At 32.3% G+C, this 11,713-nt stretch overlaps 1 protein-coding gene and 1 long non-coding RNA gene across 3 annotated transcripts; one reads left to right on the top strand and one right to left on the bottom strand.

Annotated features, from left to right (window-relative positions):
- Positions 1 to 1,166: 1,166 nt before the first annotated feature.
- On the bottom strand, positions 1,167 to 5,641 carry LOC141724322 (uncharacterized). 2 transcript variants are annotated; one of them, XM_074526422.1, is made up of 4 exons: positions 5,291 to 5,641; positions 3,654 to 3,818; positions 1,893 to 1,933; positions 1,167 to 1,748 (listed from the first exon to the last, which is right to left on the bottom strand). In XM_074526422.1, exons 1-3 carry the CDS (start codon positions 5,520 to 5,522, stop codon positions 1,899 to 1,901), a joined length of 432 nt encoding a protein of 143 aa, XP_074382523.1. In that variant the 5' UTR covers positions 5,523 to 5,641; the 3' UTR covers positions 1,167 to 1,748; positions 1,893 to 1,898. The 2 variants fall into 2 exon arrangements, with proteins under 2 accessions (XP_074382523.1, XP_074382522.1); XM_074526421.1 differs by having other exon boundaries at positions 1,735 to 1,933; positions 5,291 to 5,639.
- A 2,797-nt stretch (positions 5,642 to 8,438) lies between these two features.
- Positions 8,439 to 10,370, top strand: LOC141724707 (uncharacterized). Its single transcript, XR_012576864.1, has 3 exons — positions 8,439 to 8,660; positions 8,897 to 9,031; positions 10,056 to 10,370. It is a non-coding gene; the product is annotated as an uncharacterized LOC141724707 (long non-coding RNA).
- The last annotated feature ends 1,343 nt before the right edge of the window (positions 10,371 to 11,713 follow it).

Here is an 11,713-nt window from a genome sequence, read left to right as displayed (position 1 = left end):
TAAATTGGTCAAGGGTAACTAGAAATTTTATGTATGAAAATTGGGTTTCTGTGTCTCAAATTTTTTAATTTTAAATTAGTCAAAAAAACTTTTAGTATTTTCAAATTTTATTAGTATAAAATACCCTCAAATTGGAGGCCAGGATTCAAAACCGATCCCAAAATTCTTCTAAAATTTCATAACGCATTTTTATTAGTGAAGATATGCGAGATCCATTACATTTATAAAGAAACAGCCAGTAAAAACTGATTACTTTATCTTTTGAGAAATTTTTAAAATAATTTTTTTTTTTAGAGTTATACAGTTTCTCTTTTTATTTTTTAGCAGTCGCCTAAGCATATTTTATTAATAATTTCCTAAACCTTTATTAGGTTAGTCCAATTGATATTGATAATGTAATAACCAGAGGGTTTTTAGAGAATACTTCCAAATTGCAAGCAATTAGAATAATTCTGCTAATAACTTAAAAAAAAAAAATCATTATAGTGCATTATTCAAAATTCAAACTTGAACATTTATTTCACAAAAAAGCAAAAGAAAGATCAACAAAACTAATCATTATAGCCGTCACTCACAAAATGTGGAATTTTGTTTTCAACTCTTCTATTTTCAAGTCATCGCTCACAAAATGGACATTCATTCTTTTCAATTATTTTTCTCACAAGAAATGATGATTTTAAACTTTGCTGGGGTACACCGTACAGTCCTAAAGGGTACCCATTAATAGCATAAGAAACAAACAAAAATCCTGGCTTATATTGCAGTTATACTAGATTCATTGAACTTGTTAAATTACAGGGGAAGGTTGAAGAATCAGAGTGGCCCAGCTAAGAACTTGTCTTTTTGCACATTTTGTTGACCACCAAGCTAACAGTACTATTGCAACTAAGAACAACTGTACAGTGAGGAAGGGCATACCCTGCCTTCTTACCAAAGCAATTCAAGTAATCCAAATTCAATGCTCACAATCACACAAAGAAAAAAAATATAATACACCAAGCTTTTAACTTTCAAAAATCGACAAGAATGATATGGCAGAGCTACACAAAGGTAGATTATCGCACTATACGGGATGTATTGTTCTGATCATGTGATACTGTATATAATGTTTTTGAGATTCAATATAATCATTAATGAAAGATACAAGATGTGCACTATTTATATTTCTGTAATGTGTTCCTTGGAAAGTTGTCAACTTGCTGGAGAGCAGACCAATGTATACACAGAAACTGTTAAGTACTTACTAAGTACTTGTATATTTAGCATTCATGTTGTTCGAAAATCTGTTACACAATATAAAGCAAATGCCGGAAATAACATCAAACAGATTCAGAGCAATTAAGCCATGAAATCGAACCAGTAAAAAATATTTGCAAGCCTATAACAGAAATAATTTGATTTTTCTCCTCAACACCTAGTCTTCGAGATCTTCTATCCCTCTACTTTCCATTAAGTTAGAATTTTACTAAGTTACTCTCTAAATTGTTTTATTTAATGTTTTATTATGCAAATTAGTAGCCAACTATTGATAGCACAAACTTAGTTACACACTTAATTGTTTTATTCAATTTCTTATGATGCCAACTTCCTGGTAGCACAAGATGACAACTAAACAAATGTAGACATATGGTCAAACCTCCAGCCCTACCAGGCAAAGAGTGTCCCGGCATTTTGTCAGTCGTTTCTACCACTTTACTGATGAGCTGATGAGCTCATTGCTTTCACGAGGCAGACTGAAGTATCAAATACTGCATTAAATACTTTAAAAATAAATAAATGAAGACAGTATTCAAGTACTGATCCAAATCTCAGATTGCTTTGTTTCAGAGTAATCAACAATTGGCCTATCACTGGCATAATCAAGGAAATATGAAAATCCAAGATGAGCTTACATCTTTCTAATGATGCTCAGAATTCCCGGTGGTGGTCTTTTCTGCAAATGCCACAAACCAGAAAGTTAGCTGAACAATATATAGCAGACGAAATCCAGGCTAAACTTGAATCTTAAGGAAGTAAACAATGCAAGAAATAAAACTGCTCACACAACATTTTCCCTTAATCAAAAATATAAATAGCACGAACTGCACCATAATATCTTAATGACCCCCGCTAGCCCACCACTACTTCTAGAATATCACCATGTACACTTCCCATCATCTCCGTCCTTTTCTGTTTATCCACATCAGGCATTTAAGCCCCTCCAAATAATGATGCTCAAGGCTCTTATTTCTCTCTATCTCCAGAAAAATCCTCACACAATTCTTTTCTCAATTTATTATCTAAAAATGACTTGTAGAAATAATACGAATATACCAATAAGATTTCTTAATATAGCTTTCATGCAATAACTAAAAAAGTATCTGATATCGCAAATTTAAGAAAAAAATACAATTTTTAGTTCAAAATAGTTGACCAAAATTTTAACTGTAATTGATCTAAATCTACTTGACAAGGATATACAAGACTACTTATCCATTCTTTTGCTTTTATTGAAATAATCTTGGTAATCAAATATCAATTAGTTGAAAATAGAACACTTTGCAAAGTCCTTTGTGATCTACTGACAAAAATTATGAAGGGCAATATAAAATATTAGAATCACAAAGTCAGTACTCAGTTCAACAAATTCACTGGTTTTATTTTTTAAGGCATAAGTTCGAGCATGAGTTGGTCCATTTTATAACATACTATGCATTTTTTTCAAATATATTATATCTTGATGAGAATTGGGAGGTATCCAACGTTCAGGGCGCCCCCCCCCCCCAAGCAAAAAAGTTGTAATTAGAGCCTCCCCACCCCAATCCCCCAAATCTCCTCAAACTCCCCCCTTGTAAAATTAACAACAAAAAAATAATAGTAATCAGGCAATTCTGCTAGCATAACACAATGAAGCTCTAATGCACTCGATTTCAGATTGTCTTTTCAACAAGTAGACCATTTAAGTACTATTGCCCAAATATACAATCATTATTCATTAGTCATGCACAAACTCATCTAAGTCAAAGTTGTCAAGTCGTGACATATTTCCCATTTCACGCCGTCAATAGTATCTAAGTGAACAAAATTAAACTGGTATGGCTGGTGACTATAGTGCTCATATCAGAGATCTTAGCGAATACGTCGCAACCATTGCAAAAAAAGATTAAGATGATGTCAGAGGATCAAATAATCGATACATTAGCTTGCAAACCAAATACCTTTAACATATGCATACTTGCTCTATGTTACTCGGACTCAGCTACAAGTATCCGACATGGATACGTGTCCAAGTGTCAGACTCGGCAACATCTTAAAAATGTACATGTTTCTGGCTTAGAATAAGTGTCCAAGTCCGAGTAATTATGTCTGAGTGTCAAGTGTCCGGCACGGGTACTCCAAGGTAAAATGAAGAGTCCGGGTAACATAGTACTTGCTTATTTTAAAAAGTAATGGAGATCAAAATATAACTAAAATACGACCAATAAAATAATAGACAGCCAGACACACATGATGGACATTAACCATAAGGATATTTTAGCAGAAAAAAGCAAAAAACGTTCAACTCTTAATAGCATTATAATCAATATATCCACGGAATAGAATTAAAAAGTATTGAGCTAGTTGTTGGTTTTGGAAAACGTTAAGTGCAAGAAGCGGTGTAAAGCAAGATATACCATGTGACAAGCCGGCAGACAGCGTTCGATCTATATTATCAAGACGTCTTTGTACAGACTTCAACACTAAATTAAGAGAAGAAACTCTTTTTCTAACTCCAGATATCTTGGCAGCATGTTGCATCATAAAAGGCAAAGGTGCATCTTCGAGAAGCTGATCAAGTTCTGCCATGATACATGATTAATTGATTATCAAGTCAATAAGCATAATGCAGATACAAAGCTAATTCCATAATGTTGTGGGCCAAATAATATTCATATAATAATAATGAGCTGAATAGGTCTGATTATCCCAAAGAGGCCCAAATACATGGGTTCCAAATAAGTCAATAGGTCAGCCCATACAAACGAAGCTATGAAGTCAAAACAAAGGGGTTGCAAAGCCATATTCTGTAAAGAATTCAAATTATATAAAGGAGCCCCATAAATTAGGGCTGAGGAACAAAAAGTAAACGTAACCAAAACCGATAAAAACTGAACCATATAAAATTGAACCGAACTAAAACATTGAATTTTAAAAGCAAAAAAATGGACTAAACAAAAGCCTTGAATCCATCTCTAGCAAAATTCATACCTTCCAGCCAAACACAACATTAGGTCTCTCAGATAACTGTTCAAAATTTACATAAGCAGTATCTTAATCCCAAATTTTGTGCACAAAACTGGTCTGCCTTCCATTAGCTGTATAGATCCAGATATACATATACTTACTGTCCTCTCTCGTTCAAAAGGGTACAACTATAATTAATAAAAGTTAGTTGTAATCGCCCCTTCTCCTCAATCTTCTCTTCATCTCGATTATTACTACAGAATTTGACAATTTCAAATTGCCCTTTTTATCGTGTTTTGTTTTGAATGTCATGACTGTGAGACAAGTTTTTATTGTTAGTGTAGTACTGCTAGCTTACAGAATCAAATTAGAAAAAAAAAATCAGAAGTTATCCCAAATGAAAATCATTTCCTGACTCTGCCCCTGACTTTTTCTTATAATTTTTCTAAATGATAGCCGACCAAATATAAATCAGACACTAGAATAAAACTTTAGCTTATTTAGTCCGGTACATTAACATCTCTTAACCACAATATAGTCTGGTACCTTGATATCTCCTAGCCATAAAATATGTTAAAATATGAGATATGATCCTGATAATTCTAATTTCTAACATGTGACTGATTTCTTGACACAGTACAAAATATTCCATGATGCAACATACAGAAAGCAACGAGAGGAGAGAAAAGTAATAAACACTTAAGTAGTCTAAAATAAACATTTTTATTGACAATTTATTTATCCTCTTTATTTCCGATTTACTAGAACAATCCCTTGTACCAACATTATAAACTGGTAAATAGTATACGTTTATCCATTACAACGAAACAAGCAAGAGTGAAATATTCATAGAAATTCCAATGCCACTTACAAGTTACAACCCACAATGTTATCGTAGAAGCCCATCCTTAATTTAAAAACCAATAAACTGATAAATTATGGAAAAATAATGACAGTAAGTTGAAGCAGTTGTAGTAAACCACATTCCAACAACATAATAAACATATAATAGTATGTTATTCTAACAAATAATTAGTAAATATCTATCGAGTAATAACCAATTTAAAACAGAAATTGAGAAAATAACCTAGGGCAAGACGATCGATGGAGGAAGAAAGTTGATGTTGACTAAGAATGGTTTGTTGAGCTCTGGAATCAAAATCTGTAATAACAGAGGATATAATTGAGGAAAGTCCCTTTGCTAAATCAGATTCTGGTGTTCCTTTATTAACACTGCAACCGCTGGATTCAACTGACTCTGCTTCGGAATTATTATTACCAGTTTCGATTGAATTTGATTCCACGGCTTCGTCTGACATGTTTACTGTAGTTTGTTTGTACTTTCAGTTGTGAGTTGAGTTCCAAAGGCAGTTCAGTTCCGGTGTGTGTTTATCAGCTCATTCACTAAACTACCCTCAATTTGAGGCCTTTATGTTTAATTTTTATTTTATTGTTGTGAGGATTTGTTTTTTTATAATTTTGTTTGCAAACCAGTGGGCTTATATTTTCCTCCCCACAGAATAAGTGTTTTATATTTTCCTTGTCAAAAAGTTGTGTTTATAATATCCGCATCAAAAAAATTATTTCTTTCAAAAAAATTTATAATCTAACCTAAACATATATGAATGTTTTTCTATATATTCAGAAAATAAAATTTTAATGATCGAAGTGAGAAAAGCCATAAAGCCAAATCTATCCCCTTTTTTGAATTTTACTACTCCAAATTTACAATCTGGAAAAATTATACGATATTAATATAGACAAGATTAAAAAATAATCCCATACTTGAGAATTATACTAATGTAACGATATAACAAAATATGTATGATCTTCGCTATAACAAACAGTCAAACATCATCAACAAAAATTTATTATCTCTGAAAGACATAAAACAGTCAACCTCCATGACCCAATGAATCATAATGATTCATGGCAAATAAAGCTTTTCGGATTATTCTCTGTTTAGATTCGTTAAAAAATGAGATGTCATTCATCAAAAGTTAAAATTCAAATGAGATAGATGATATACTTGTGAGAAAATGTGATGTTAGAAAAAGTATTGTTCGATATAATTTATAAGAATAATGTATTTTAAAAGTAATAAATATAAATAATAAAATGTATTAACATGTACAAAATTATGATTTATGTCTACAGTGTCGGGTTTTGCATGGTCAAAACTTTTGTAAAAATAATTATGCAAATATAAAATTTCTATTTTTCAATACAGTTTTGTTAGGTAATGAATACAACATAGAGGGTAAATGTATTTTGGATATTTTTAAATCTTTTTGAATGTTTGTTACTTGGTTAACAAAACAGATTAGAAATGCAGTAATATTATGCTAGCTGAAATAAAACAGTGCACACAATATTCAAAACTCACATTAATTTTATATTAAAATCAAGCTAGCATTTTGCTACAAATCCTTGGTTCTTTGTAAGTAAAAAACTCAACTTCTTCCCTGAGAGAGTACAAAAAAAACTAAATCTGTTTGATACAACTAAAACAAAGACCAGTGTTTACTTTATAGATTAGTAAACACATGTTTACACAACATGCAATAAGATGTACTAAATCCTACTTTAAGTTATCTCTAAAACTTTCCATTATTGGCTTAGTGAATCTTTGCAAATCATGTAGGTCTATGACTTTCTTTTGTCAGTTAATCGTGGACCTTTGATCTTGCACTCTTCAATCATGCTTTTGTAGACTTGTCAAACTAATTGGTTAGATCGTTTGTTGATTGATAATATTGGATTTTTAACTTTTCTGCATTATGTACTTGAGGTTCATATCGAGATCTCCAGTTTGATCTATAGAGAACTGACATCTCGATAAGTATAATGGCTTATCGAGATCTCTGAGTTCTCTATAAGTGAACTTGGCTTGTCGAGGTCTCCAAATTTCTGCATGTAGAAATTACTTGTCGATATCTCTGAGATCTCTAATGAGAAAATTGACTTGTTGATATCTCCAATCTTCATATCTTCATTTCGACTTGTCGATATCTCTGAGTTCTCTAATGCAGAAATGACTTGTCGATATCTTAGAGATCTCTAAATACATTTTGACTTGTAGATATTTCTGAGATCTCTAATGATAATTTGAATTGTCGATATCTCAAATCTTCATGTCTTCATTTGACTTGTCAATATCTCTGAAACTTCTCTATAAGCTATTATGGACTTCTCGATAAGTCATTCTGGAGTTCTCGAACGACTTCTGTATATGACTTTGATCTGTGACTTGTAGATATCTTGACTTAGAACATTTTTTCTAAAACATATTTATTCAACTCCAAGCTTCTTCACAATTTCTCTGAGTCATGATCTTCTTCCAGAGTTTATTCTTAGGCTTGAACATGTTTACAGAAAAATACCCCAGTCTAATCTTTCACATTTTTGCAGACTCAAGTAATACAATACAAAATACAAATTTAAATTATCATACAACTAATTCTTAGGGCTATCAATTTGACTTAGTCTTGTTATGATACAGGCATGTCTTGCACAACAATCTCCCGCATTTTGTGAGAAGATTGCTTATCACAAATTAATGCATGGTAAGAAGACTAACCCCAAGTTACAATGAACAATAAAAGATTACATAAAAATTGACAGAATACAAATACAGCCTTTATACATTGAGTGATTGCATGAGTTTGATAAGTACATTTATTACATGAAATTCTCATAGCCTAGCTCCTTTCTAATAAGGTCCTTAAGATTTACTAGCAGTTGAAGTTCTTCAAAAATTTCAGTCTCTCTTATAGCTTCCACAAGCTTGAGCCAATCATCCAATGAATAACCATTCAAGTAACCAACTCTGAATCTTGAGAATCTGCCAACCTTTATGTTCCGAAAGTGCCCATCCTTAGAGATTTTGCTTATCCCCACTACACCATAGATTGACTATAGCAACGCCAACTTCAAAATTTGTCTATAAAACGTTGCTATTTGTGAAGTAATTTTCACAAATGTGTATCTATTGTAATATTTTAAAAAATATTACAAAAGAGTGCATTTTTGGAAAAAAATTAAATAATTTGCAACGAATGTGCAAAATTGTTGCAAAGAATTCAAAATTTTGAGTTAAAATATTGGCGGGCTGTTTGATTAGTGGGCTTTTAAAATTTTTTGCCCGGGCTATTAGAAACAAGAGGCTAGGTAAAAAAAGTCCAAGGAAGTTATTTGAGCAAGACCAAAATACACCCAAATACTCTGATGGCGAGATGAGAGAGACACTCAGACAAACACCGATTCAAGCTCAAATCGATGTAATATGAATGATACCAGATCAAGTCGATTCAACCTCGAAGAACACTCAAGCTCAAAAAGGTATGTTCTTTCCCAAATAGAGATTGAGAGAGATAAAGAGATTGAGAGAGAGAGAGAGACTCGATTCAATTCAATCAAATCCCTTCCATTGCTTCCACAAGAGCAATAAAATCGAGGTATTTCATTTATCATCTATCTCTATTTTTTATATTTTTTCTTCTTTAATTCAATCATTCTTTTTGTTCGTAAATTTGGGTGGGGTTTTACATATTGTGCGATTTCATAATTTTGTCTATCAATATGTTTCTTTAATATGGAATTATCAATTTTTCAATTTGGGGTTTCAATATTTTAATAATCCCGGAGACTCTGGTTATTTTGGATTAAAAATTTAAATTGTTATTATATGCAGCTGTTGGAAGAGTTAAGTAAAAGAATGTGGAAGAAGGTGGTGGCGGATGAGCGGAGAAATTGTCCTCTTCTTGGTGATATCGGTAATATTGTTCCTGTTCGAGGAGGTGTTGATGTTGACAAGCTACTTTCTCAAGTTAATCACCCTATCACTAAGGCCTCCTCCATTTCTTAATCCTCACATTTATCGACATACAGTTTGTTTATTTATTATACATCTCAGATTTATTTTCATATTAAAGAGTATCTGTTTGGTCTGGTGTCTTACCAGATTCACTTCCAAAACTCAAATTTTATAATATAAATGATTTATGCAACTTTATAGACTAGCTTTTCACTAGTCGTATCTTATGATTAATAATCCCACTGAGTACTTTGAGTTCTACAATAGATATGGTGAGTGTTTTTAGCAGCATATTATCCGGATGTAGACTTTTGATCCTGATCAACTAGTATTTAATTTCACCCTTAAGGAGTTAACATAGCCTTTCTATTCTGCTGCTGAATTATGAAGTCCAGTGCTTTTGGATGTATAGATAATGTCATATATGACTTAGCAAAACAATAATTAATTTCATAATGTAGTTCAGACTATGAAACACTTGCAACTTGGATCCTGAAAAGATTTTCCGGAGTTTTGAACTGATGATTATGATTATAGAAGTACCGGGTTATTTAAGTACAAGCTATGGGCGTGGACCAGGTTTATATCTTAATTAGTTCTTTTGTTTTTTAGAATTTTCAGTTACAGACCTTCACAATAAAGAATCTAACTAGCATTTTAATTTTATGTTAGAGTTAAATGATTAAGATTAGTTTCTTTGAAACACGCAACAATATATTTTTTTCTCCCTTCTGTTTGCCATTGCAGATCAATATATTAATTCTGATTTTTTAATTACCTTTATGCAAGAGAGAGACTACTCTGTCATGTTGCATTACTTGAGAGGAAGTACTAGTTGACCATCATAAAAAAACATAACCTACGGTAAAATCTGTAAGGACAAACACACTACATGTAGTATTATTTTTATTTTTGTGATAGAAGCTTATGTGTTCAATTGATGGCCAATGCACTGGTTGCATCAGCCGAAAAGAATAAGGTTGTTTTGTTCTTAAGAATGTTTCGTTGCTTAATTCTCGTCGTGATTAATTTGCAGAAACAAATGGCTACTCCAGCGGAAGGACTTTGTATTTTGACAGTTTCAGTTTTAATACACTGTATTTATGCAGTTTTCTCCTGTTCGTGCTAAATTCCAGCAAGCACAGATGTACAACCACAGGAGCATTGACTCCATTATTCCTGTTACTTTATAAAATACAACAGCCTTAGCAAAATCCAGTATAATGGACGATATGTCCGATATTGTTTTTTCACAAGAGCCCAAGGACATTGGCATATATAAATATGAGGCTATAGATACTGAAAAAGCTAATCAAGATCAGCTTGCTGTGATGAAAGCTAGCTTGATGTCTACTACAAATATCAAAAGGGCTGCTAATCAAAAAGATATCTTAGTCCATTAGGTCTTCTTTTAACTTAGTAATTTTTATTATCTCAATCTAGACCAAGTCTTTTGTGTAAATTATGGCTTGACTTTTATTGTTAGTTTATGTATGCAGCTTAGATTTAGAAAGCTTTGTAAGACTAATTTTAACGGTCATGGTACCGATTTAGGATTGTCAAAAACTTGACGCCTAGATTATAATTTATCAATTGAATTTGTGGCTTTTATGCCTGGCTAGTTGTATTTACAACAAGTATCTTTCAATTTTTTTAAAAAAATAAACGTTGCTATTTCATTGAATAATTTTGCTATTTCATTAAATAACGTTGCTAAAAAGTTACAAAATCATTACAATATGGTCAAAATCATTGCAATAACTTGCTTAAAATCATTGACATTGATCTAATATTGTTGCCTTAAGGTCACTAAAAAAGATACAAATTTAAGCTAATGCAATGTTATTTAGGCGTTGTTGTAGATTAAAATTTGTTGCTATATCGATCTATTGTAATGAATTAAATATGTTACTATAAGGTGCTACATTCGTTGCTAAATCGACCAATTGCAACGCACTCAGATGTAACACCCAATTTTGGCATATTTGTTGCCATAAACTCTATTGCAACAAAAATAGCACTTTAGGCAATATTTTCTCGGCGTTGCTATAAGCAATCTATGGTGTAGTGCCCCTTTGCCTTGAGCTCATTTGATCTTTGTTCAAACCTGACAATTTCTGCTGCATACTTCATATCCTTTTCTTCCTTTTCAGCCTTTATTTTTGCTCTTCTTTCCTCTCTCACTACTATCCATACACACAATACAGCCCTCCATATCATTGTACTTGTGTCCTTATCCTTCATTAAGCTGATCACCCTCTTTATTTCTGAGGCTGAAAAAGTATCCATTAATCCCCTACCAAGTAGAGTGTAGGAACCATATTGACAATAAATTATGACTTCTCCTAATGATATAACCCAAACTTTGACTATTTTCTCAGCTAATTGTTGAAAGTAGTCATCATCTGAGATGCACCAATTTAATGGTAGAAATTCAGTTTGATCAAAATGATTCTAGATAGCCCTTTCTTCAACTTGCAGCTTCTTTGGTTTCCTCCCAACAGATTTGAAATGAGTTTTGAGTGGTGGTTTAAATGAAGGTAAGTTTGAGATTTTCTTTAGAGTGGTTTGGCTAAGGTTATACAACAGCCTTAGCAAAATCCAGTATAATGGACGATATGTCCGATATTGTTTTTTCACAAGAGCCCAAGGACATTGGCATATATAAATATGAGGCTATAGATACTGAAAAAG

The sequence above is a fragment of the Apium graveolens genome, chromosome 5 (genome assembly GCF_009905375.1).
Source record: "Apium graveolens cultivar Ventura chromosome 5, ASM990537v1, whole genome shotgun sequence".
NCBI lineage: Eukaryota > Viridiplantae > Streptophyta > Magnoliopsida > Apiales > Apiaceae > Apium > Apium graveolens.
The sequence above is the reverse complement of the archived record's forward strand: the minus strand, read 5'-3'. Positions and strand labels throughout refer to the sequence as shown.